The 27,659-nt window shown below is 40.6% G+C and overlaps 1 protein-coding gene across 1 annotated transcript; it reads right to left on the bottom strand.

Annotated features, from left to right (window-relative positions):
* Window positions 1-933: 933 nt before the first annotated feature.
* Window positions 934-26,426, bottom strand: rassf8b (Ras association domain family member 8b). The gene is made up of 9 exons (XM_063460299.1): window positions 26,116-26,426; window positions 9,916-10,072; window positions 6,189-6,539; window positions 5,885-6,090; window positions 5,529-5,732; window positions 5,302-5,376; window positions 4,232-4,354; window positions 3,414-3,540; window positions 934-2,878 (listed from the first exon to the last, which is right to left on the bottom strand). The coding sequence occupies exons 2-9, from the start codon at window positions 10,025-10,027 to the stop codon at window positions 2,763-2,765; spliced, it is 1,314 nt and encodes a 437-aa protein (XP_063316369.1). The 5' UTR covers window positions 10,028-10,072; window positions 26,116-26,426; the 3' UTR covers window positions 934-2,762.
* Between the last annotated feature and the right edge of the window lie 1,233 nt (window positions 26,427-27,659).

Genomic DNA, 27,659 nt, shown 5'->3' with positions numbered 1-27,659 from the left:
ATTATTGGCAATGTCTCTAAACATGAAAACAAGGATAAGAAAAAAAGAGCAATGCAGGTAAACGTATTGCCATCTCGCTTTTACATTCATGAATGTTATTGTTTGTTTGTTTTTTGCCAAAGTTAAATGAAAAGGCATGGAAATGCCATTTTTTGACTAAGCTCATTCGTCATCTACGAGGCAGAAGGGACAGTGCAAACCAAAACCAAAATGAGTCACGGCTTGCTGGGAAACCAATGAAACCAGTCGCACATTATTGCATGCACACGCTGCCTATTGAGCTACAGCATTATAATCTAACATCTTAAGCACTCTGCATTTATCTGACTTCAATCTACTTTAGAAACAGTCCGTAGATTGATGTGATATGTAGAAATGTACAGTTTTTGTTCTCTTTATAAGGCATGCTATTGTGATTCCTTTCTCAGCAGGTCACAGCGTCTGTGTCACAGCTGGAGTTGCTGATAATGCTGCAATCCTCTGTAAGTGTCCCCGGACAGTTTCAGAAGGCTACGGGTCCCCTTTGCACAGCAAAGCAAACAGTCAAGCGAGGCTCTTCACACCGGAGGGAGGGTTTCACTTTATTATACACCTGCAGGTTCTTCACATGGGTTCAAATAATAGTCGATAAGATTTGGAGCCTGTGAAATGAAGTTAGCTACACAGAGAACACTGCGAGGGAAATTCAGGTTTGTAAATGCGTGGAAAAGATTTGTTGTCGCCCAAATTAAATCAGCTCGAAAAACAGAAGGAACGTGCTTCTTCTGAAGACGGGATTCAAAGCATTAAACTGTGTGTGATATTCTCGGCTCTGAAACTTTAGTTATATTTGCCCACACACTTTTGCAATAAGCACCCGCAAGTTGCAAGTGGGAAATTTTGGCTCCTATCTTTGGTCTGGGGGAAAAAAACACACAAAAAAAAAAACAGGGCCAATATTGATTTTTTATTTAACAGCTGCAATTTTTTGCAGTTTTCTGAGCCCATACTGAGGATTCACAAGCAGTTTGGGTTTCTCCAATTCAGCTGGCAAAGGTTCATACTAACATCTTCTATCTCAGACTTCTAATACTGTCTTTTGTGATATAAATGTCGTCTTTCTGCGTGAAAGAGCTGACCATAAAATATAAAATATGTATGGTGTGCAGCGCAGCCACCATTTGAATGAAGCTGGTATTTTTATTAAGCACAAGCTGCACATACACAAAAAAATACATTCATTTAACCATCTGTTGTGTGACACTAACTTTGGTTCATAGAAGACATCTTAAGTTTGTTAGAAATCATAGGATGCTGTTTTGATATGTGTGTGTGTGTTCCTGGTTAATGAACACAGTACACAGTGAAACATATCAAACACTCTCACCTTAACACAATTAAAGCTAAAGTGCAGAGGCTTTGTTACAACAACAACAACAACAGGCATACAGTAAGTGACTCATAAACACGCACTAATCAGATGACTTAAAGAGCCTTTCGCCTACCTGAATAATAGATGTTTTGCTGCCACCTGGTGGTCACAGTGATAAATTATTTGAGCCTGGATTTACACCCAAGTGTGGAACTTTGTTCGCACCACCGTGTTTTTTTGTTTGTTTGTTTTTTAAAATTCTTTTGTTTTTTGCATAAGTCATCTGTAAGAAAAAAAAATCGTTCTTATCTCAAAACTGTAACATGCTTAAACTTCTTAGAAAATAACTCTGAGATAAAAAGCTGAAATTCCGACTTACAGATGACAAAAAACCCTTTTTTTCAGTGGCAGAAACAAGCTTCCATACTAAAGACATTTTCATTATGAGAAAAACAACAGATGCATGCCTACTGCACAACACAAAATACTTAAATTGGGCCACATTACAGCCACCATGTTCTACTGAAAATATCACTTCATTGGCCTCTTTAGTCGCCCTCTTTTAACTCTGCCTCTGACATACATTTTATGATAAATGTTTTCAATCGCTGTCTAAACATACACACGAAGCTAACTTACTAGTTAATTAAATCAAAAAATAAGTTCAAACTCTTTTAGAAAAAAAAAGACTAACCCCACGTGGAGTTGTACTGACATCAGTTACCGTGACAAGGAGTCACCTGAATTGGCGCATTTTATCAAATTCACACTGCGCACAGTACTCAGTAGCTACCTTGAGTTCTGTTTCAATATTACATTTACTAACATCTAGTTTTAAGGCAATCAGATATGGCTATGCTTATAGCACAGGAGTCACTGTTTGTGCATGCTCATGCATCTGTCTCTTTTTTTGGATGTAGATGAGTACGCGTGTCAAACTACTGCACTCTGAAATTCTCTCATGATTTACTGCACACATTACAGTTTTTTTTGCCGGGAATCGCTTGACTAATAAATGATTGTGTATTCAGAGTATGTCCAGAAGTGCTAAAAAAAACCAAACAAACAAAAATAAAAACACAGTAGCTGGTATGTAGAGAAAAATGGTGCTGTTGCAGTTATCCTTACTCACTCATGGGAGCTCAGACTGTGCATTAAACGGCAGATGATGACATCAGTTTAAGTTCAATTCTAGCAAAGAGGAGGCAGTGCAGTTTTCTTGTCACACTCTTTTTTTTTTTTTTGCAAAAACCCTCCATATTGAAGTGCCACTCTGACACTCTGTTGCCTTGTAAGAAAAACATCTATTTGTGGAGTTAGTTCTTCGGTTTTCTGTGTGTGGAAATAGTTTCAGTAGCATAAAGCTGCCTTGCTACCGCCACAAAAAAATATGCCTCCTGGACATTTAGGGTCAAACGTAGATGCCTTCAGGGTTGAGGGTGGACGAGACGGCGCTCTGAAGAGCACGAAGGTCACTGGGTAAGAGGCGGGAGGAGCCGAGTCGTTTCAGGGAACCGCACTCCGTCTCTGCAGCACACAAAAAAAGAGAAGGTCATTTAGCTGTGAAGGGTGTGAACATCACTGATATATATTTCTGATCTGACATCCCACAAGTGATTAAGTATCAACTTTAAGTAAAATGACTTCTTTTACAAATGGGAAAAAACTATAGCATTCTATGTGACAGCAACCCGGAAAGAGGAAGATGCAAGGAAAGAAGAAGACGATGCTAAGGAGCAGCCAAAAGAAATAAAGAAGACAAATAGAATGGAGAAAGTTTTTTATGTAAAAAATGATGTGATTAAAATAAAAACAGAGGATTTTTCTTTGGCTTTATATTGAGTATTCCATTGCTGGTCCATGTAATGGGGCAGTCCTGCCTCACGTAGTCTAACAGGTCATTCTCAGTATGACCATAAGGTGGCACTGTGTCCATACACATGTAAAAGCAATACAGTATGTAGAATACCTCAGCTGCAATCAGCATTTACAGTAAAACTAAATGCTTTCAAGAAGGTGGTGATCTTGTAGAGTTTCTGTCAGTGTGTACGTGTATTTATACCACTGCTGATCTCTTCTGATGGTTCAGCCGGCAGCACAGTGACCTTGGTACCAGTCTGCTGAATGAACTGCTGTAGGTTGACCTGTCGAAGCTCTTTTGTCAGCTGCTCCAGCTCCTGCTCTTTCTCCTATAAAAAAAACCCCACCAGGATAATAAAATGAACTGTATGCCTAGTCTGATAAAAGTACTGCACATGAACAAATCCACAGATTACCAAAGCTTTCGAGTGCAAGAAGTTACTCTAATGGAGGTGAATTTATTAGGTCAAAATGAAAAAAAGATTCATGTTCTGCTCAGGATCTCTCCAGAGTCATAGTGTAGTTGAGCCAGCCAAAGAAAAGTATCAGCTCACAGATGATTACACAACTCCAGGCAGGGGATTGCGTACTTATTCAGGCCCCTCTCTAATCAGGCAAAGAATGCTGCTAATTCCCTCCCTCCTATTCCCTTCTCGTTACCTCACGCTTCCCACATCTTACTGGACTTCACCCTACTTCATACTAGGATGCATGCAGGCAAAGATCCATCGCACATCGCTGCAAGCCAGAGATAAGGCTTTGCTTCACTGCCCACAACTTAATGAACTTAGATTTCTATGGTTCCACCTGTGTGCTGAGGACTAAATTTTTAAACCAGCGTCAGCGGCGCCAAAGTTTTCCGACTTCTTAATAAGATTTTTTAAAACACTTTCTTGAAATCTGAATTCTTCAGCCTCTTCCAAAGTTAATGGGAACACAATATTTTTTAGCAAAATGCCGGGGGGGGGGGGGGGGGGGGGGGGGGGGTTCTAAAATAAACAACTAAACAGTTGAGCTGACCTGTAATCTCTTGCCTGACTGGCTGAGCGAGCGTTCCAATGCCCTGCAGCTGTTCTCCAGCCGTGCTGTTTGTTGGCTCTGCATTTCCAACTCTGCCCTCACTTTCTCCAACTGGGCTTGTACCTGAAAGCCAGAGTGGAAGGGAAGTCAGGAAGCCAGCACTCATTGCAATTTTCCAGGAGAAATATGCAAAAGAAACTCAACCATGTAGGGAGACTTTTTCATACTTTGACATGTTTTGAACTTGAATAAAAAAAGTTTAGCTCTGCAAAACTATTCATCCAAGTTTAGAACACATATCTCTGTTTAAAAAACCATTTTTCTCAACACAACTTTATTTAAATAGCATCAAAACACAGCAGCAGTTGCCTCAAGGTGCTTTATATTGTAAGGTAAAGACAATAATACAGGACAAAGATATGGTGTGGAAGAAAGACCGATTAATAAAAACGAATGACTAAATGCAGAGTGGTGTATAAACACATAGTAAGTGACAAAGGTGACCGAAGAAGAAACGCTCAGTGCATCATGGGAATCCCCCAGCAGGCTAGACCAACTGCACCATAAGTAAGAGAGGATTCAGGGTCACCTGATCCAACCCTATATGCTTTATCAAAAAGTTTCAGAGTGACATCTGAGAGTGAAGTGCTCTGTTGGAGTGATACGGTACTATCAGGTCATTAAGATAAGATAGGGCCTGATTATTCAAGACCTGTATGTGAGGAGCAGGGCTTTAAATTTGATTCTGGATTTAACTGGGAGCCAGTAAAGGGGAGCCAATATAGGAGAAAAATGCTCTCTCTTTCTAGTCCCCGCGTCAGTACTCTCGCTGAAGCATTTTTCGATCAGCTGAAGACTTTTCAGAGAGTTTTTAAGACAGCCTGATAATAACAGTAATCCAGCCTAGAAGTAATAAATGCATGAACTAGTTTTGAAGGACATATCCTGGTCAAAAACCACTGCATGAGTCCTCACAGTGTTACTGGAGGCCAGGGTAATGCCATCCACAGTAAGTATCTGTTTATGTGATTGATAGAATGTCCCAAATGTTAATTTTTCAATGACTGTACCTCTTCCTCATTGACCCTTTGTTTCAGCTCAGCCTCCTGCTGCAGTCGCTCCTGCTCCACACCTGCCTCCATGCTCTGGAAAGTAAATAAAAATCTCATTTTTTTCACCTTCTTCAGTTAAAGCAGCGTGTTTGTGTTTTACTGACATTTATAGATAAGAGGTTTAACTTGTAAAACCATCAAAACAAGATCTGTTGAAATCAGGCAGCTCGTGATGCTAAGTTCACCTGTATGCGAGCTAGATACTCCAAAAGCTTGGCTTCACAGTCGCGTACACGGCCCTGCAGCTCGGCTAGCTGTTGCCGCAGCTGCCACTCGCTCTCCTGCTCTATCTGCAACTCGTTCTGCCAGAATTCCTCCTCCTCCATCTCGGCGTCATTCCTCCTCACCTGCTGCTCTAAAAGCAGCAGCTCTTCCTCCAAGTTTCCTTCCTGTAAGCCATGGGATTGATAAAAATATGATGTAGGGATGTAAAAATAAAGATATTGGAAGACATGAAAGTTTAGGGTGCAGACGATCTGAAGATCAGCACATATGCAATGTTTCTCTCAGTGACTGCACTGGCAGCTGTGGTTTTACTCACATCGCTGGCCTCGCCTGTGGCCTCCTCCCAGTCTCGCAGCTCAGCCTCGCAGCCCAGCAGGCGGCTTTCCAGGGCCTGGAGTTTGTCTCTCTGCAGCTGCACCAGTCGGCTCAGCTCTCTGGCCGGACTCCCAGGTACAGATGCTATTCCACCTCCTCCAACTCTGCTGAGGTTTAAACTCACACCGTGCTGCTGGGACTGTTTGACTAGATGCACAGACAAAGAGGGAAGACTAAGATTAAAAGAAGGAAGCTAGCAAAGAAATGACTGGTAAGATTACCACTAATATTTTAGCTATACACACCATCAGTATCTCTGCTTTTTCCAAATATTTCCCGCAGACCCTTGGCGCCTCCTGTGAAGGTCAGAGATTTGCGTTTGGGTTCCTTTCGTTTGAGCGACCGGTCTGTCCCCGATGGGCGGAGCTTGGCCAGAGGTGGAAGGCTCTGGCGGTATAGACCTCGTTCTGGGACACGAGCCAGCCCTTCAGAGGTTGGCCGCTCGCTGACAGACGGGCCGGTCCGCTGGAGGATGAGCTGCACGTCACTGGCATACTGGCCCCACTTGTTCAGGGACACTACAGGGTTTTCATTTGGAGCCAGGTGGCGCTCTGTCTCCCGCCATTTCTCGATCAAAGTGTATCTGCCTGTCCGTCCTGGGACAAAACAAAAAGTAGTTAAAAGGTCCTGACATTTTATGACAGCTTTTCACAATCAGTGGAAGGGAATCCTACATGAAGGGTTTGTTTTTCTGTGCTCTTTTCATTGCAATGGACGGGGTTCTGCTGGAAGGAGGAGATGTGATGTTAATTTACCCCTCTATCCCTTGATGTTCGACAGGTTTCAGTTGAGACAACCTTTATATGGTGCAAGCATTTAAAAAGTTTTCAATTTGTGGATGAAAATTAAGTCTTACTTGCAAAGTATGTATAATGCATAATACTGTATATTATTTATTTACATACAGTGTATTGTTTCCTGTATGACTACCAGTCTCTTAGATCATTGTGGAGGAATTTTGCCCCACTCTCCTTTAATTTGAGTCAGTTCTGTCAGGGGTTGGGTGTGTGACCCAGTGCTTTCAGTTGGTTTTGATCACTTTTGTTATATTTTGAAGATCATGTGGAGTTTTGGATTATTATTATTAATTGGTCGTGAATTGTAGTCTGTTTCACCCTGGCCTTCTGTTCGAGTTGTTATGTATTTCCTGTCTGCGTGTTTCATGTTGTCAAGTCTGTGTTGTCTACATCTCACCATGTTTCCTGTTTTATTTTGAAAGTCTTGTGTTTCTTTGTTCGATGCATTTAGTTTTACTCTTCTCCTGTGACGTCGTTATTTTCATTTGTGTCAGCTGTTTCCATATTTGTTTCCGCGTCCCCTGATCACCTCCTGTGTGTATTTAGTCTGTGCGTTTCATTCAGTCTTGGTTAGGTAGACTGTTTACCCTCCCACCACGTCCTTGTCTGGCATGATTCAGCTCAGGTCGTGTTCATATCTCATGTTCTTGCTTCTTCATAGTTTTCTTCACGTTCCTGCTCTGAATCATATTTATGTTAGTTATGACAGTTTTGTCATAGTTATCATTGTTCAGTTTTCCCAGTGTAGGTTTTAGTTTACGCCCTGTTGTCTTGGCTTTATTCTTTATCCATGTTCAACCAGCCTGTAATAAACTGCTCGCTTTTTGTTTAAAACTTCAGTTTCTCTCTTCAGTGTCTGCTTTTGGGTCCTCTTCCTCTCTTCTCACGGTCTGACAGTGCAAACCATGACAAGTTCAATGATGTTTGCAGGCATTTGTTTATGCACCGCTCTCTTAAGGTCTTGCTACAGCATTTCCGTCAGCTTGAGATCGGGACTTTGACTGGGTCATTGCAAGGCCTCGATTCTTTTCTTTTTCTGTCATTCTGTTTTGTTTAAATTAGCCACAGATTTTGCTGCAGATTTGCTGCTATGCTCAGGATCATTGTCCTGAGGTATGACCCAGCGTGCCCAAGCTTTAGCCCTTGAATAGATGTCCTCACATTTCTCTAGAGTATTTTGGTGTACAGAGGAGTTCACGGTCGAGTCAATGATCTCATACCCATCTCATACACTTGGTATGAGGCGTTTGTGTTTGGTTTTCTCCAAACATGGAGCTGTGTATTATGGCCAAATATCTCCATTTTGGTCTCATCTGTCTAAAGGACAGAAGTTAAAAGTTACAGAAGTGGTTTTCTGTCGGCAACCCTCCCAAACAAGCCAAGTTTGTTCTGGAATTTTCTAATTGTGCTGTCATGAATATTTCACATGCTAACCAAGGCCTGTGGAGTTTGAGATGTAGCTCTTGGGTTCTCGCAGCCTCTCTAAAAAATTGCATGGTCTGACCTTGGGGTGAATATCCTGGGATGTCCACTCCTGAGAACATTAGCATTATCCAAACACATACCTTTATACTCAGACCATCAAATTGCCAAATCTTATACTTTTAAAGAAGTGCTCACACTTGCAATTAATCCGTTAATCAAGTGAATTTGATTAGTAGCACCTGGCTACTACTTGCTTAATTCTTGTGGAACCAATACAACTTTTCCACAAGACTATAGGAAGGTTTGGTGCAAACTTTCTTTTTGACATGACCACCCTAGCTGTGATGTCCCCAAACTAACTTGTTTAAAGATGATAAAAAAATAAAATGTTGTCTAGTCTTTCTGCAAATGTAAGTGAATATCAGTTTTCATGTTGACAATTTCTTTTCTGAAGTAAAAACAGTGTTAACACATTAAAAAAAACCACTTTAAAATCTACCTTCACACCACTTTAAATACATGGGTTCACATTACTTTAGAGGAAAAACTATTCACTTAAATTCCACAGTGAGTGATAAAGAGAGTCATTGATCTGTGCTCTCTTTAAATTTTTTACCAGATCACAGTTTCGCCTTTGTCCGTGTCATCCCTCAGTTTTAAACATTTGCTCAGTAACATCAACAAGGGCTGAGAATGATTCAGCTCACAGATATCCAATAAACAACCTTCTGTATCTGGGTGTGTGCCCTGAGATGTTTCAAAAATCACGTTGCATACTGTCAGAGTAAACACCCCGTGGAACCTCTGAAAGAAGCAATCCAGCCTTGTAAAAATGATCAAAATAAAGTTTAATGTGTTTTTGCAAAAACGACAGATGAGACAATGACAAAAGGCTTTTTCACAGCTCTCCCACAGGCGTGCACCACTGGCAGATATAAAGGACTTAACCACGGTGTCTAACGCAGTGGGAAAATTCAAGTCAACAAACAGCGTTTGTGTTAGCCAAAGATCGGGGTTCAGTGGTTCAGGGCCTTTTGTGTGTGTCTCCTGTATTTGTATCTGTACACATAAAGATAAGAGAGAACACTGCCCACTGCACAGCCAACCCCCTTCTTCCACAGTAAGGGTCCTTATAAAAAGAGGTGCATTCATCACTACAGCCATTCATACTTCAAAGCGGCTTGGCCAGGACAAAAGGCACAGCGAGCACAAAGGACAGTGCCATAACTCTTCCTCTGCTGTCACTGTGAAAGACCCCCACATTTTAACTCTAACCACTGGGGCTACTGAAAAATCAAACATTGAATGTGTTCATCTAAAAAATGTGTACACATGACTAAACGTCATGATGCCAGTCTTAAATTCACAAATGCAAACGAAGAGGCTGAGCCTGAACTTATTTCTCTGCAACTGTCAACAAAGGAAAGACTGCAGTATGACTCATCGTGTTTCACGAAGTCCCGTTATGGTGAAAATCTATTTGTGCCCTCTAGTCACTTTTCATTTTCAAGCCACTTATTTCCTCAAGTGTCTGCATGTATGCGGCCTGCCAAATACTGGATGCAACCCACATAACAGAATATCCCAGCGTGGATTTATGCAGGACAAAATATAATTTGCATTGCTCTTCCTGGACTTAAGCAGTAACCAATATTATTTTACATTCTAGAGACACAGGAAGTACCATAATGTTTCTAAGCATTTGCTACCTGTGAACAGGTTATGTTGTAGTGAGTAATTTGTAGCTTACCAATGGCTTGTGCCAAAGCGATGACCACTTCCTGGCATGTGGTGAACTCCGTGACCCCACACACAATGCGCTGCACTCCGTCCACCCACACTTTTAGCTCCATGGCCTTCATTCCTCCACACCACAAGGAGCTGCTAGAGATTGTTTATTTTGCATCCTGGAGAGCAAAAAATTAAAAAGGTTGGTAAAATAAATCGTGTTTAACTGTTAAGCATCACTTAACCAGCATTCACTCCTACGCAAGACCCTTAAAGATTCGATTATAAATATTTTTAGTGGTGGATACAACCTGATATTACATGCAAAGCGTGTAATAGACAAACTTTGCCTCTCTTAGGTGTGAAATGGACGTGCATGCTTAAGTTGCAGTATATAAGCCAACACTACTGACCAAGGAAAGTATGAAGTACATTCCAGGCTCTTTCTATTTCTATGCCAGGTAAGATGAAGTTTCTTTAAAAGTTTGACTGTTTTAATGTTTCCTTTAAATAAATTATCACCCTCTGCTGGTACTGCAAGGTAATGCAAGTTAACTATGCATGTTCACTTCAAGCCTATGAGAGGCAAAGCTTGACATGCACAGTATGGACCTATGTGTCTATTACACGTTTTGCCAGGACACTGGGTTGATCAGATTAATAGGTGTGAAGTGTTCTTGCTAGAAACAAACTCATTTTTAGTAGAGCCTAGCAATCAGTACCATCGTGTGACCATTTTGTTGACTATTGTGTGTTCACTGTGCAGTATCGCTATTTTGTGAGCTTCTAAATCGAACAAAATCTTTGTGCTGTTAAAGTTGAGACAAAATCCTTCCAACAACAATAAAAAACAAAAGATAAAACTAAATCAAGCTTCTTCATGCATACTTCATTACAAGGTACAAAAAAAGCAATAGATCCAGGACCATAACTGCTTACCTTGATTTACTTATCCTCTATTTTGGTGATTGCTTAAATACCAAGACAATTTCATAATTACAAGCCCTTGGAAGTCCATAATCAGCTTATTAAAGTTTGGTTACAAGCATCCAAACTGAGGAAACACTGCTGTTAGAACAAAGGTATGTAAATGGAATCACCATCCCAGCTTATTTGAAGCACTTATCTTTGCACTTATTAGAGTACTGTGTGTAAGCGCATGCACCTCACTTTACTTTTGTCATGCCATTTTCAATTTGCCTGTTATCTCAGAGGAATACGTTGACCGTTCCACTTCATAATTTATAAGTTGACATTTGCACAGAAACATGCAAAGAAGCTTTAAATTGATGTACTGTTGTAAATATATATATGTATGTATATTAGGGCTGCCACAAACGATTATTTTGATAGTCGACTAGTCACCGATTATTTTTGCGATTAGTCGACTAATCAGATCATGCATCCATTGAACGTAAAACGTACAGCTTATTGCACCAGCAGCATCTGCTCTTATATAACTATCATTAGCTTACAGTTTTAAGTGTTTAAGGTATGTGCTAACTAAAAATAAAAACAAGATGATAGTTTATTAAATTTAAATGAAATTTGCAGATTGTTTCGGTTAAGTTTAATAAACTCCTTGTTATCTAAAATATAACGGGACATCGGAGTATATTCTCGAGCATCTCACACTTCTGATAATCAGTTGTCTGCTTGACGTTTATTCAGCTGTGTAAAAACTATAACTTTAATCTCAGCCAAACCGATTTACTCAGGAACAAATAAAATACTGAAAAAAGCCAAACAATAACATTTTTAAGTTATCTGAGTGACTCATATATCATGTTTAACCTGAGTAGTGAAAGACAGCGGTGGGTTTGAAAACAATTTGCCGGGAGTCCGCTGTTCTCACGGGCTCTAGTGAGGCTTGCCCCCGGCTCGCTATCGAGCTAGTGGGTAACAGACGTCTCCGAAAACGTCGGAGCGCTTTTGAAAATATGTGGTGTCTTGATAAACTGAGCAGATATTTGAAGTTTACACAGCTACATTCTCGCCTGAAAATATGTTAAACGTTTATTTTGTGACCCAGAAAGAATAATAAGATATTAAAACTAACTAGCTGCCGCCATTGTTGGAAACTGAGCAGGGCCGCGCTATGAATTCTGGGACACAGTTTCTTCTTCTTCTGGGTTTAACGGCAGCTGGCATCCTTGTACATGCAGTGCTGCCATCTTCGGTTTCATTCTGTTATTACACTCTTAAATCCTACTACTTATTCCTGCGTCTTTTGGGATCTTACAAAGCTTCAAACGATGCATCGACTATTAAATTAGTCGTCGACGATTTTGATAGTCGACGTAATCGTGACTAGTCGACCAATCGTGGCAGCCCTAATGTGTATATATATATATATATATATATATATAATATCACAAGAAAAACAATGGTGTGCTTGGTTTCAACGTAACTTTATTCTTTCATGAGTTATTTACAAGTTTCTGACCACTTATAAAATGTGTTCAATGTGCTGCCCATTGTGTTGGATTGTCAATGCAACCCTCTTCTCCCACTCTTCACACACTGAAAGCAACACCGCAGGAGAAATGCCAGCACAGGCATCCAGTATCCATAGTTTCAGGTGCTCCACATCTCATATCTTCGCACCATAGACAACTGCCTTCAGATGACCCCAAAGATAAAAGTCTAAGGGGGTCAGATCGGGAGACCTTGGGGGCCATTACACTGGCCCACTACGACCAATCCACTTTCCAGGAAACTGTTCATCTAGGAATGCTCGGACCTGGCACCCATAATGTGGTGGTGCACCATCTTGCTGGAAAAACTCAGGGAATGTGCCAGCTTCAGAGCATAAAGAGGGAAACACATCATCATGTAGCAATTTCAAATATCCAATGGCCTTGAGATTTCCATTGATGAAGAATGGACCCACTATCGTTGTACCCCATATACCACACCAAACCATCACTTTTGTTGTTCCAACAGTCTTGGAGGGATCCATCCAATGTGGGTTAGTGTCAGACCAATAGCGGTGGTTTTGTTTGTTAACTTCACCATTCACATAAAAGTTTGCCTCATCACTGAACAAAATCTTCTGCGTGAACTGAGGGTCCTGTTCCAATTTTTGTTTTGCCCATTCTGCAAATTCTGTGCGCCGATCTGGGTCATCCTCGTTGAGATGCTGCAGTAGCTGGAGTTTGTAAGGGTGCCATTTGTGAGTAGCTAATATCCGCCGAAGGAATGTTCGACTAATGCCACCAGATAGCAACACAATTTCGATCCGCTCCTCACGTGTTAACCTCTTCGACATGTCAATGGCTGTGAACAAAGAGAAACTTGTAAATAACTCATGAAAGAATAAAGTTACGTTGAAACCAAGCACACCATTGTTTTTCTTGTGACATTACCAATAAGTTTGATGTGTCACATGACCCTCTTCCTATTGAAAAAACAAAAGTTGTATCCAAGATGGCCGACTTCTAAATGGCCACCATGGTCACCACCCATCTTGAGGAGTTTGCCCCTCACATATACTAATGTGCCACATACAGGACTTTAATATCACCAACCATTCCCATTTTATTACGGTGTATCCATATAAATGGCCCACCCTCTGTGTGTGTGTGTGTGTGTGTGTATATATATATATATATATATATATATATATATATATTAGGGGTGCAACGATACTCGTATCGATATTGAACCGTTCGATACAGTGCTTTCAGTTCGGTACGCATGTGTATTGAACAATACGAAATTTTTAATTTATTTTATCAACTTTTCTTCTGACGATGCTCTGGATCTGCGTTCGACTACTCCGCTTAGGCTGCACTGTCGAGCGCAGATCCACTGAGCGCAGCGCAGCGAACCGTGAATTTTGTGTATCGTTGCACCCCTAATATATATATATATATATATATATATATATATATACATACATACATACACATATACATACGTGTGTGTGTGTGTGTGTGTGAGAGAATGTCGGACTATTGTACAGCTTCACCTTATTAACTAGAGATAATTTATCTGAATTTCAGGAGCAGGACCACACCCCAAACACTCCTCTTCCAGTTATATGTCTATAAATAACTACACACACACACACACACACACACACACACACACACACAGACACACGCAGACACACAGACACACGCAGACACACAGACACACGCAGACACACAGACACTTGTTCTGTTGACTCTTCTATGGAGGCATGAGTGGTCAAGAGATCGAATTATACTTATACAGACAAGCCAGCCTTGGTTGACACGATCATCTAAGATGGAAGCAAATCTTTGGCTTCAGCTAATGTGGCTAATTTAAAAACCTTTCACTTCTTTTCATTCCAGTTTTCAAAATGCCTTTTCTGCTTCCACAATCAGTTGTCACTGCTAATTATGTATGAATAAATCCATTCCGTTACTGGGAGTATGTCTGTGAAGGTTCTCAGTCATCCAGTTCATCATAGTCTAAGGAGCTTGGAAAGAAAAGCGTCTGGTCTTCTTTTCAAGCAACTTAAAGAAGTCCAGACGCTTTTCTTTCCAAGCTCCTTAGACTGTTACTGGGAGGCTTTCTTTGGGGATCTGCCAGGCCTGGAAGAGCCACTGTAGATCCTCAACTAGGCCTTCCCCAAACTGCAGCTTCTGGTCTAGCTTATCGCTTGTATATATATATATTTTATATATAGCCATAAAAGCTACAACTTAATTTAAGGGCTAAAAATCTAACAAAAAAACCCTGTAATAACTCAAGGCCTCCTATGAGTTATCTGCACCAGTCAGCTACCTATATTGAGAATTTGGAAATTCAGACACCAAAAGCCAATTTTCTACTGCTGGGATAACTCAGACATGGACCCATGTAGGTGCACTATTATCCAAACCTTAGGCTATTCTTCATATACGTGGGACAGACTGTCACAGATGTTCCAGCAAATTGAGCAGTAACTGCACTGAATTGGGACGGGAAAGTGACCAACACATCTTCAGCTGTGCAGAACGCAGCACTTGACCAGACCGTAAGTGAATGTCCTGCCATGCCAACAAAAAGGATTCATGCCCTAAAAATGGAAAATCTCAACAGCTAGTTTTGACATGTCACAAATACCTGAAACACTGGAGCACAGAAAAGTTGTTGGGTTGTCAAGGCTTGGAGAAATATTACAGACTACACACAGAAACAGCGATGCCCTCCTCAGTCACTTCAGCATCCCTGAAGCATACACCAAATGTGAGTTATACAGCAGCGCTGTGAGAAACACCGCCATGCTGCAAGTGTAAATGATGCACAGGCTGCAGGTATTCAGACATACACAAGGCAGTAGCAAAAGTCTTCTGCTTGATATTCATATCAGGCTGGAAATATTACAGCTTGAAATATGCAATTGCCACCAGTTTGACAGTTATGACACAGGTGTGCAACCCACACTGCACGGTGCCAGCCACTCACACCAAATGGAGTGTCAAGCACGAGATGGAAGCTTGAAAAGCCACCCTTTGAAGCACAGCTCCCATCACAGAAATCTTAAAGTTGAACAGTGTGGTTTTTTTATAATTAACATCAGCTCAGAATTCTGAGCCGCTAATGATGGAGTAGCATGTGATTTCTTTCCTTTTAAATACAGAACACGTAGCATCCAGACGTCTTTGGAAACAAAAAAAGAAGTATTTCTGCTTTCAGTTGTGTAATGATGCTCTTGAAGTTAAGAAAATGCATTGTCTCCACACATAAGGTCAAATTATATATAACCTGTTATGCAGAGATGGATGTAGCCATATAGATGTGTAAGAGAGCCAGAGCCAGAGATTTCTGGCTCTCTTCCACAGCATGTCTCTCATCCTATCTTCCTTCTCTCACCCCAACCAGTCACAGCAGATGGCCGCCCCTGCCTGAGCCTGGTTCTGCTGGAGGTTTCTTCCTGTTAAAAGGGAGTTTTTCCTTCCCACTGTCGCCAAAGTGCTTGCTCAAAGGGGTTCATATGATTGTTGGTTTTTTTCTCTGAATGTATTATTGTAGGGTCTACCCTACAATAAAAAGCGCCTTGAGGCGACTGCTGTTGTGATTTGGCGCTATATAAATAAAGTTGAATTGAACTGAATTGAATGTGTAAAAAAAAAACAAAACAAAAAAAACCTACACTCCTAAAGGCAAGTTCTCAAGATCTGCATCATTATCTTTTTGATAGACAGATGCAACATACATTTGGTCGAGTTTACAGAGGTTGCACACTGAGTGAGAAGTGGGATCATTTTCTCAAACGTCTGTACAGTTTGACTTCTTTTTTCCTCACCTCCTGCTGACCGTTAGAAATAATGCAGTTTTCAGGCACTTCTGCATTGGCTTCACTTTTCAAAACCTTCAGGCTTTGTCTGTTTTTTATATAAAGCCTATAATTTTAACGGTCTCTCAGGTTATTGATTGACAGAGCCGGCGAATAACTTCAGTGAAATGGCTCTACCAGCTGAATATAATGGAGCGCATAGCAGCTAAAGAGATCTCCCACAGGAGTTCACAGAGGCCAACATTCATTACATGTACTCTATCAGGTGAACACAACAGTGACTCAGAAGTGGTGCTAATTCTGGAGCTGCACCACCTTTGAGCATTTAATAAATGTGACTAACATTTCTTCTGCAGCAGGTAGATTCAGGTGGAACAACATGATATTATGACCAAATTATCCAGTCAACTTAATCACCCTTGTTTTAGTTAAGTGTTTCCTAAATGGGTTAAGGGCCACTAAAGAGCTAAAACCTGATGCCAACTCCCAATAACAACAACACACAACACTAGTTCTCTGTAAGAGATTTCATGTAACGCTGCTGGTGAAATGTTGTACCATCAAATGCCTGTGGTAATGTAATTGTGGTGTGATCGAACTCTTCCGATATATTTTTCATTTCCTGGTGTTCAGTGCAGAAAAGCTTACAGGCACACAGAATGAGAGTCATTTCAAACTGCTGACACAAGCGCCTCAGCAGCAAGGCAGTCATTATGGCCCTGGCAAGCCTGAGCAACAGAGCAGTGAAAGAGCAGGTGGCTAATACTCAGTCTTGCAACCATACTGGGCAGCATTGCTCCCTGTCTCCTGACTGGGCCATCAGCTCAGCTCTGATCCTTGACTCGCCTGTCGCTTGAGGCGATAACAATTTAAGCACCTTGCATCTTCGTCACAGCTGGAATGGGAATCCCATCTCTCCTCCAATTTAACTACTGGCCCCCCTGGAGGCCTTTTTCTACAGAGACCGCATTATGCTGCACACTCCTCTGCGCTGAAGGCATCTGTTATGGGCAAGGTGTGCATTTGGAGTGAAACTGGGCGATTTGTTAAATGAGACAGTATGCATTGGAATTGAGATAGATCCAGCAAATGAGATTATTCTCATGAAAGGAGCTCAGCGGCTTGGGGAATAGAAAGGAGACAATGAGAAAACAAAGAGGCACAGTGAAGGTGAAAGAGTAGGGGTGCAGATGAATAAACAAAACCAAGCAGGATAAAATTAAAAGGAAAAGGTTGGATCGTTTGAAGAAGGAGTGTAAACACTTTTGAGATGAATACCTTGCATTCTCCTGAACAGGTCAACTGTTCTGAACTGGATTGACTGCAAAGAGTGTGCTGCACCATTAACCTACTTGTGTTTGTTTTGGTCACCTGGAGATTAAAACAGTCGTAAGATGCCGACTTGTCTGTAAACACTCAGCATTTACTCTCCGAGATATAGTAAAACTTGAAAAAGTGTGATGCAAAGCAAAAATGGTTTGGAATGGATAATATGGCCTTAACTCTACTGAAAATTTGTGGACTACACTTAAAATGCAGCTCCATCCCAGGAAACCAACCAACTTAAATGAATTCTACTAATTCTGCCAAGAAGAGTTGTCAAATATCTGATCAGAATTATACCAGAAGCTTGTTGATTGCTACAAAAAGCATCTGGTTGAGGTTCAACATGCTAATGGACATTTAACCAGATATTACTGGGGATGTATGTACATAATTGAACCTGCATTGATTACAGAAACTGAAAAATAAACTTGTGCACCCAATTATTGTTTTTAAAGTCATTAAAGATGCATGCTGTACAATTCATCCACCGTGGAAAAACATGGTTAAAAAATTTGAATTTAGACATTTGACCACACCTGTATCTTTAATACAAGGTTGATGACAGAAGCCAGGTGAGGCTGAAATGTTTTCACTGAATTTTTATTATGATGAGTAACATCCACTGAGGTTTAACCCAGGAGGAAAAGCCACTTCGACACATATGTGGTAATCTTTTGCACACTTTTATGATACTCTGCTCACACTAATGTGCATACTCACACTTTCTATGAGCACTTCTATGTGAGAAATTTGGATTTCATTTACTCCACGGTGATGCATTTATTATAAATATATCAAAACAGAGCAGAAGGTTAACGTTGAGACAGTCGACTTTCTCATGAGGCTTTACTTTGCAATGCTCATATTGAAAGTGAAGGAGTTATTTTGGGACAGTTAACGCTTGATAAATGTATTTTTATGTAAATACAAAGATGGTAAATGTTGACATAAAACTGGCACAGCAGTGACTGGTTGCAGCACCTTTTTAGCACTGCAACATGTTTTCCACTAAACTAGCAGTTATGTTCAATTAGAAGATGATTCGCATAAAGACTTTAAGGCCACATGTGCAGACAGAGTTGTGAAAAATATCAAATAACATATCAAACAGCCTAAAAAATATTAGATTCAAACTGACCTCGCTAACATGGTTCCCGGTTTTTTTTTCCTTTTGATGAATTTTCATTCCTTTACTCATAGAGCTCTTACTGTTCCCTTGACACAAACAGCATATGCTGATAGATGTTTGCTTTTATCAGGAGCGACACACGGGACCACAGGAGCAGGCGGCTGTGCAGAAGCAGATGTTCAGATCATTTTTAGTCAAAACTTTATGCCTTATAGTTTTGATCCCAAAACAATCAAATTGCAACAACTTAGATGCTCCAAAGAAGGGAGTGTCAAACTCATTTTACATACATACTTTTTGATCTTAAGTGGGTTAGACCAGTGAAGCATGAAAAATGTGTCCAACTCGTGACAGTGGACACTTTCCACCCACATCACATGCAAAAAATTTTATTTTACTGTTTCTACACTTTGCACAGGCTCACAGTGCTGGATCTTCTTTCCACATGGAAAGTTAATAAAGAATCAATAAGGGAACCAATAAAGAATTAAACCGTATGACCATAATCAATAATAGCGTTGGTGTCAGTATACTCTCATTAGTCTCTATCCCAAATCACCATCATTCAGTTCTGAGCTGAACTTAACAGGTTATTGAAGGTCTAAACTGGAAACCTGAAGGTCAGAACAACAAACTGTCGACAGAGTCAATAACTAATTGAATTCTGTGCTCAACTGCTCCAACAACATGGCCTATGAAGCCCGTCACCTTGTGCAAAGTAGCTTTGATTTTCTTTTCCTCCTTGCTGATAAGTTCCAACAATTCCTCCAGAGACTTACCTCAGCCACACCGATCACTTTCTCTCTCTTGCTCTCTCCTTTTTTGCAGCTATTGCTATTACTGCTCTGAATTTGCATCATGCAATTTCCCTTTCCTCCCTGGTTATGACTTTAATCTAAATCACATTTACTTTGATGCTCCCGCTGCCAGCGTGTGAATTAATAAATCATACAGGCGAGTATAAACTAATTAGTATGCGGCGACACTGGTTTCTATTTTGGTTCAGCTTCATTGTAAATGTATACTTCCATATTTAGGTGTGTTCAGTGAGCCACAAGTCGGCACAGTCATAGTTTCTAGAAAAGGAAGTGCAGGTGCAGGATATTCTTCTTCTGTTAGTCATTAAAAAAGACTCAGTGATTCACATTCCAACTTTATGCAGTAATCCATACACGAAAATCCCTCCCACCACTCCAAACCACCCGCTAAGTACACACAGATTTGACAGGAAATCTCTTTGACGTCACAATTTTTGTCATTATATATATATATATATATATATATATATATATATATATATATACATATATATATATACATACACACACATACACACACATACACACATATACATACATACACACACACATATACAGTCCTGGTAGAAAGAAAGTACACCCTCTTTCTTTCCATCTTTTATATAACAGGACATAACAACAGCCTGGACCAGAGCAGGTTTTAAAATCAGATAAATAAAACCTCAGATGAACTCCAGATGTGACATTACACTGTGTCATTGTTTAACACAAACTAAGCTAAAATGCAGTAGCAGTGTGTGAAACAGTAAGTACACTCTTACTGTTTCAATAGGAATTAAAAGAATAAGTAACAGCCAGGAGTTGGTAATCAAATGCGCTTGATTAAGGAATCATCAACAAGTATGAGCACCTCTATCAAAGCAGGAGTTTTGGCAGTTTACAGGCCTGGAGCATTCAGGTGTGCGTTAATACAAAGCCAAGGAGGAAAGGCATCAGCTGTGATCTCTCAGAAGTGATTGTTGCTCAGTCTGGGAAAGGTTATAAGGCCATTTCCCCCCAAAATTAAGTCCATCATTCCACAGTGAGAAAGATTATTCACAAGCAAAAAATATTCAAGATAACTGCCTATCTTTCCCAGAATTGATATCCCACCAAATCACCCCTAACGGTGAAGGCTAAGAGCTACATCTCAGATTCCTCAGTTAACATGTTAAATGTTTAAGTTCATGACAGTCAGAATTAGAAAAAGGACTCAACACGGATGACTTGTTTGGAAGAGAAAGCCTCTTCTCTCTTAAAAGAACATGGCAGCATGGCTTAGGTTTACAAAGTGGCGTCTAAACAAACCACAAGACTTCTGAAACAATGTCCTGTAGACCAGCGGTCCCCAACCTTTTTTGCGCCACTGACCAGTTTATGTCCAACAATATTTTCACGGACTGGCCTTTAAGGTGTCGTGAATAAATACAACAAAATAAAACCAGTATCGGTACCAAAAGAAAAAGAAGATTTATTCATAACACACGGTAAAAGACCTAGGGAAACAGAGTTAACGATAAAAAAAATAATTTTAAAAACCGATAAAAACCATGAAAACCATAAATTTCACACCAACTCAACTCTTGCAACCCGGTACCAAACGACTCACGGACCGGTACCGGTCCATGGCCCGGGGGTTGGGGACCACTGCTATATACAGAAGAGATGTCCACATTTGGAGAAAACGAGACACTAACAACTCATACCCACTGTCAAGCATGGTGGATGATGGCTGATAATTTGGGTGTGTTTTGCAGCCACAGGACCTGGGCACCTTGCAGTCATTGAGTTGACCATGAATGCCAAAGTATTCAAGGGTCTAATGTGAGGCCATCTGGGCGACAACACAGCAGCAAATCTACAACAGCATAGCTAAGAAGGAATCAAGGTGCTGCAATGCCCAGATCTGAGCCTGATTGAAATGGACCTTAAGAGATTTGTGCATTAATCACTGTTGTAAAGAAGAGTGGAGCAAAATTCCTCCACAATGATGTGAGCGACTGATAAAGTGATACAGGAAACAATTAATTCAAGTTAGTGCTAAACCTGCTTCCACAAGCTACTAAATGACGGTGTGTACTTAGTTCTTCCACACACTCGTCATGCATTTATTCCATCCATCCATCTTCTTCCACTTATCCGGGGCTGGGGTCGCGGGGCAGAGCCTAAGCACAGAAGCCCAGACCTCCATCTTCTCAGCCACCTCCTCCAGCTTGTCCAGGGGAACATGAAGGCATTCCCAGTCCAGCCAAGAGATATAATCTCTCCAGCGTGTCCTGGGTCTGCATTTATGTATTTATTTATTTGTAATGATGTCCCGGTATGTAAAACCTTAGAACTGAAAAAGAATGTACGTTTTTACTGTGTCGGTATACTGTTAGAGTTGTGGCTGATCACATTAACATGTGATTTTCTACTGTTGGCTCAGAGAAATCCAAAATATGGTTTCTTTCTTTTTTTTTTTTTTTATGCATTCTTAGCAAATTGATTTAGCATTTAACTACCGTGGAATTTATTTATTTGACCTGTTTTATGACTAAACACTGAAATAACTGTGCTTTTCTTTAGATCTATTTCTGATGCTACATATAATATGCTTTCTACTTATTGTTAGAGTTTCTAATGTTTTTTTTTTTATCTTAAACAGTTAGATTATTCTATATTTTTTGTATTACTGGAGCTTGCTGTGTTTGCATTCATGTATATTTTCCTTCAACGAGCAGAAAAACATGTTGCATAAGAGACAGAATAAACAGATATAAACAACACAATGATCCGAAGGGAGATCGAACCACGAAGACAGAACATGCTCGGTATAGGAGATGTTACACTCATGCTAGTCATAATCTCAGGAAATGCTTGAAAAGATTGAAAACGACTGCTGTGGGAAGGAAAGGCTGCAGCTATCAGTACAAATCCTTGCTGTCAGACAACTTCTGCCACAGCCATTTGGTTTCAGACATGAAAAATATTGTGTTGTCTGGGCTGTGAACCGTTGAGCTAAACTTAGTTATGACTCCAGTCTACCTCCCCTGAAGTTTCATTCTCAGGATGCCAGAGGAAGGCAGAGTTAGGGAGGGGACACAGCGCGAGAAGTCCAGGCTTCTTATTTATATTTCCTCAAACATGGATAGCAGCTCATGAGAGGGATCAGCACAAAAATGAAGCTAAAAGCTCTTTTAATAAGCCGTGGATGAGCATTGAAGGAACAGACTGAGAAATGTTAACTAAAAGCTTTTCATTTCACACCGACTTAAAGGTGAAATTTAAATCCAATATACAAACCTAATAGTTAATAGTTCATTTCCTGCCTTGGTCAGCTCTGTTCCATCTCATCCTCTTGCTAAATTACAGTTTAACAGACTCAATGTAAATCTTGTTGCTGTGTGTACCCTCAAACATCTGATTAAACCGACAGATTTGCTTTGAAAAGTCAAACACAAGCAATATCTTAGTGCATATTTTTAAAAACACGACTGTCAGTCAAAAATCTAATTACTAATGGAGACATGGCATTCAGTAGATGAGACTTAAAGCAGTTCAAAAAACAGACGACGAGGAAGTTGTGGAAGCAGGAGGTGATCCACTGAAAAACAACAAGCGGCACACAAACAAAAGAGCACGCTGTAATGTGCATGCGTGAGTCCACATGGCCAGCAGCATGACTGGATGCAAACAATCCCTCACCATGGTGACACAGCTCAGGCTTTGTCCTGACCTTACACAGCTGACCGGAGTGATTGGAGGGTACGGTCTGGGAAAGTAGACCACACAATCGGCAACAATTAAGAAGCAGTCCGTGCTTTCCTGTCACTTCCTCTTTGTTTCCTTTGAATGTGGGCAGCGAGAAAACATGGAGGTGTGCTCTGCAGTGGGGGTTCTTGTTGGAGATGTAGTGGAGTTTTGCTGGAACATCTCAGAGTTGGCCTTATGGTGGATATTGTCTAGTTTTAGCTGGAGCGGTCACGCCAAACAGATAAACTCTATCCTCTATGTTCAGAGGTCAATGGCCTGCATACAATTTAAAAAATTACTCCCAATAAAAATGTCCAGGCTCTATGAGCTTGCTAAAATCACTGGATAAAAGATATCTTCTGCTGAGAGTTTTTACTTCACAATTGTGTAAGCTGCCTAAAATGATCCACAATGACTCCCAAACTAGTTGTGAGACTACAAATCTAGCTCACAGACACATAGCTTTAGCTCAGATTTTAGGTGTTAGCTATAATCTCATCTGAAGGTCAGATTTTAGCTGTGTTAGCTAGCTCATTCAAAGCTAAACGTCAGAAGGTTACTAATGTTCAGATGATCAACCCTCTGGCACCTAAAACTTCCCTACTAATATCTTGCCACAGTTGTAAAGACTAAAGCCTGCAGCTGTCATACAGTGACCCACATTTGCATCCAATTTAGCAATTTAGAATGAACAATTAAGCTAATGTGCATGTCTTTGGATTGTTGGAGAAAACCCACGCAATCACGGGTAGAACATGCAAACTTCATGCAAGAAATGTACCAGCCAACCATATTCAAACCCAAGATCTTCTCGCTTTGAACAACAGGAAGGCTAAAATGCTAACGTCAGCAGGTAATCCAAATATAAACCCTAAATGAAATTAAATTTCGACCTCTGTGCTCAGACAAGATGTCACTGTTCTTGATGGAACATCCTGGAGGTTCACAGGCCCTTCAATACAGCAATATACTCATGACTTTGCTTTTAAGTTGGCACACAGCCTTCATATTATACACCAATTTCCCACTCCCCCTGTCTGTTTCTCTTTACTTATATACTAATATAATGTAATGCTTTTAAGAGTCCATGAGAACACAGTGGTCCTCCTAAAACTGATGATGCATATTGCAATCTATAAATGAAACCTCCACCTTTTAGCCTCCTGTGCAGCTTAATGCTGACATCTTTTAGAGATTACCTCCACATCAATTTTGTGAGCTGAAGACAGTGAGATGGCTGCATATTCAGCAAAAGCTTGCATAAGCTGAGTAAAAAGCTTGAGAACAGCTTCGCAATCAGATACTATCAATCATCTATTGTGTAATAAACAGTGTAAGAGTTCCCTGTTACTAAGCAAGCAGTGGTATTCACGTGAATGCAACATGCAGTACTTTGTGACTAACAATTTAAAGGCAGCTGCAGGTTTTTGTCACAACTGCTGGTGTCATGGGTAACAAAGCAGTGTACTCAAATTCACACTTCAGCTGTATTACTAGATGTTATAATTTTTCTACTGTTACAGAAAAAAGGAAAAATCACCATGTTGAAGCAGAGTGACCAAAGTGCCCTCTTGCAGTTTCAAAAGTTAAAACTAATCAGCTTGCTGAAGACAATAAGCCTTTAACCCGGTAAGACCTGCAGCTTAACTGACCACAAGGTGCTGGGAGGGGGAGTCTGCTGAAAGACAAACTGGACTGGATTTACACTGCAAAGTCTGTTACGAGTCTTCCCACTTGGGTAGCATGGTTCTGACATCTCAGGCAAATGCAGACACAGTGTGAATGAATACCAATAATGCAAAATTATTGGTGCTTAGCTGGCATGGGACCTTGTGTGAACTGGGAGATTATTTTTGATCAGGATTTCTTTGTCTTATGATGGTAAACTGAGTCCGTGGACAAAATTGTAGCTTTTAAGTAGCTGTGGGCAGATTGATCCAAATATTGATAGTATCAATACCAATGCTGGTATTGGTATTGGATCTATACTAGTCCACTGTTTACATTGCAGGTCTTCAAAAAAAGAAAAGAAAAAACTGTTTCAAAATACATGAAAAGCTGAAACGTGTGTTTTGTTAACTAAGTATAGTGGAAAGTAAGTCACAGTCATTTAGTGATCATTAAAATGTATTCAGAATTTGTAAACTGATGATGATTGATCTTATAAATCACGAACCACTACTCTTCCCTATATAAGCTGCCTTTATAGGCCAAAAGTATCGGTATCAGTATAAATACTCTTTATCTGATCATACCAAAATTTGCAATATGGCACTATGACAGGAGTGTTTAAAAATCATAAAATATCATAAAAATAATTACTGACACACTGAAAAAGGCTCAACATTCACTGATAATGAAGATACCTGTAACAGTTTCTCAAAAGGTTTAACCGTTACCAATATATCAGGAAACAACAGTTTAGTAGCAGAGTTAACAGAGTCCTTTTTTTTCAGAGCAAAGTATTCCTACTACAAACAGTTTACCCTTGCGTCCGCCACACGTGTGCTTCAAGGACTTCTTCCTGTGTGCTGTAGCTGCATGACTCAGTTGAAGGAACTCTGATTAAAAAACCACTGCTGAGTGCGTGCTTATAGCCCAAATCTATAAATTGCATTGCAGGGCTCAGCAGACAGATCCCACTCACGCACTGACCACTAACTCACTTCCTGGATGGCTCATGGATCTGGTATTTTGTGTCAGGAACACTGACCGAGGATGTGGGTTAGATTTCTTTGAAAGGGAGGACGAGAAGGGCGTGAATAAATCTGTCAAATAAAGTTACGCAGCTGCAGTTGATCGGTCATTTTAGTCTCTCTTCTGTGTTTGTCCTCCTCACAGGCTTTAACACAAAACTGCCAACAGTGAACTTATTAACCCATAACAGTCTACAAGCTTGTCTAAAGAGCAGCAGCTTTTAAATGTTGGCGTGGCTGACGCATTCACTGCGTTCAATCCAGTGCAACAAACCCGACAACATACCTCTTTCCAGCCGCAGCTCACTGTGTCTTAGACGATTAGGAACTCTCCCGTTGTTCTGTAGCCACCGAATTTCTCTCTGAGATAAAATCCAGTACTTTCTTCGTCATGGTATGCGGGCCACTTGAGGGAGATCCCGGTTTATTCTGTGCCGATCGGCGCCTGCATCACAGTTAACGGTGTGCGCGCATCCCCGCCTCTTCTAGAAACCGAGTGGATGTAAACACGAGTCCGTCCAGTCATCGGACATCCTACAAGGGGGCTTTCGACATCTGCTGCTCTGCTATCAGTGAGGGAGACCTCACGTGTAAATCACGATCGGAACAGAACTAGGACACCGCAAGGCATGACGGACCGGTTAAAGCTGCACCGCACTGGCGACGCAAATGGACCGAGACCCGCGCAGTTACACGGAGGGTTCTGATGGGAATAACAAGCGTTGCACGTGTTTATAGTGCTGAAAAAACCCTTAGCGTTACACATCTGTAGCATATGTTTACATGAAGCCCCATATTTGCATGACAGCAGCTTGTAAAGCCCAAAACAGACTAAAAATGCCTTACTCAAAATGAAAAGTGGAGTGATTTTACCTTCTACAATGCCATTTAGTAAAGAAAAAATAAATAATGACATAAAATTACACTGAAATATATTTGACAATACACTGAAGAGCAACACGTGGTAGTACAACTATGTAGTTTTAATCCTTGGTCCCCTCCAGCAGTACTTGAAGACTTAAAACAGTCCGCTTTTAATGCCTGCGTGTGATAAAAAACTGATTGTCTTACATTGAAATGTAATGTAGGCTTTCCTGCAGAGCAGAGATCAAGATCGAGAACCAGGTTTTAGTGCACTTATTGAATTAAATTCTATTGGACAAGCACATGGTACAGTTTTGTATGCCTATACATACTGACCTTGAACACTGACCTTGATATACCAAGCGCAGCACTCCTGCTTTAGTTGGAACAATTTTCAGAGGCTCAAATGTTCAAGATTAAAAAAACTAAAAAGATTAAACTTGAACAGCATCTGTTGCTCATCTACAAAAGCCAACCTATATTTCTGGCCAAAAATGCCATTCTTTTGAAGGGTGTCTTGAGCAATCCAGTACGGCTGCTATGTTTAGCTCCCCATGCAAGTCTTGCCTTTGCTTATCTTTGACGTATAATTGATCTCCACCGTGCCAAAACAACAACCTGCATGTCATCTCAGGGAAGAAGATGGAGTCACAGCAAGACTAGTGAGTAAGGTGCGTGAAGGTCAAAGGTTGTGTTTGTGTACACCAAATAAAGTAGGTGGGTGCACAATAGCATGAACTACAGTTCAGACCTTATCTGCCAACAGTTTTTCCTTCAGGAGCAGAACTCTGTATTGCATACATTAGCCTGGGTGACAGATTTATGGTGCACAATGAGCGTTAGAAAATAACCAGAATGCTCCCGGCCTTTTGGCTTGGACACTGTGGGCAATTCCACTGAAAACAGTTCTTTGGTCTGTGGTTTGGAGATCCGGCTCTCATGACCAGTAAAAATCCACAGTATGAA

Source organism: Pelmatolapia mariae, linkage group LG17, assembly GCF_036321145.2.
Source record: "Pelmatolapia mariae isolate MD_Pm_ZW linkage group LG17, Pm_UMD_F_2, whole genome shotgun sequence".
NCBI classification, from domain to species: Eukaryota; Metazoa; Chordata; class Actinopteri; order Cichliformes; family Cichlidae; genus Pelmatolapia; species Pelmatolapia mariae.
This window is presented reverse-complemented; position numbering and strand designations above follow the sequence as displayed.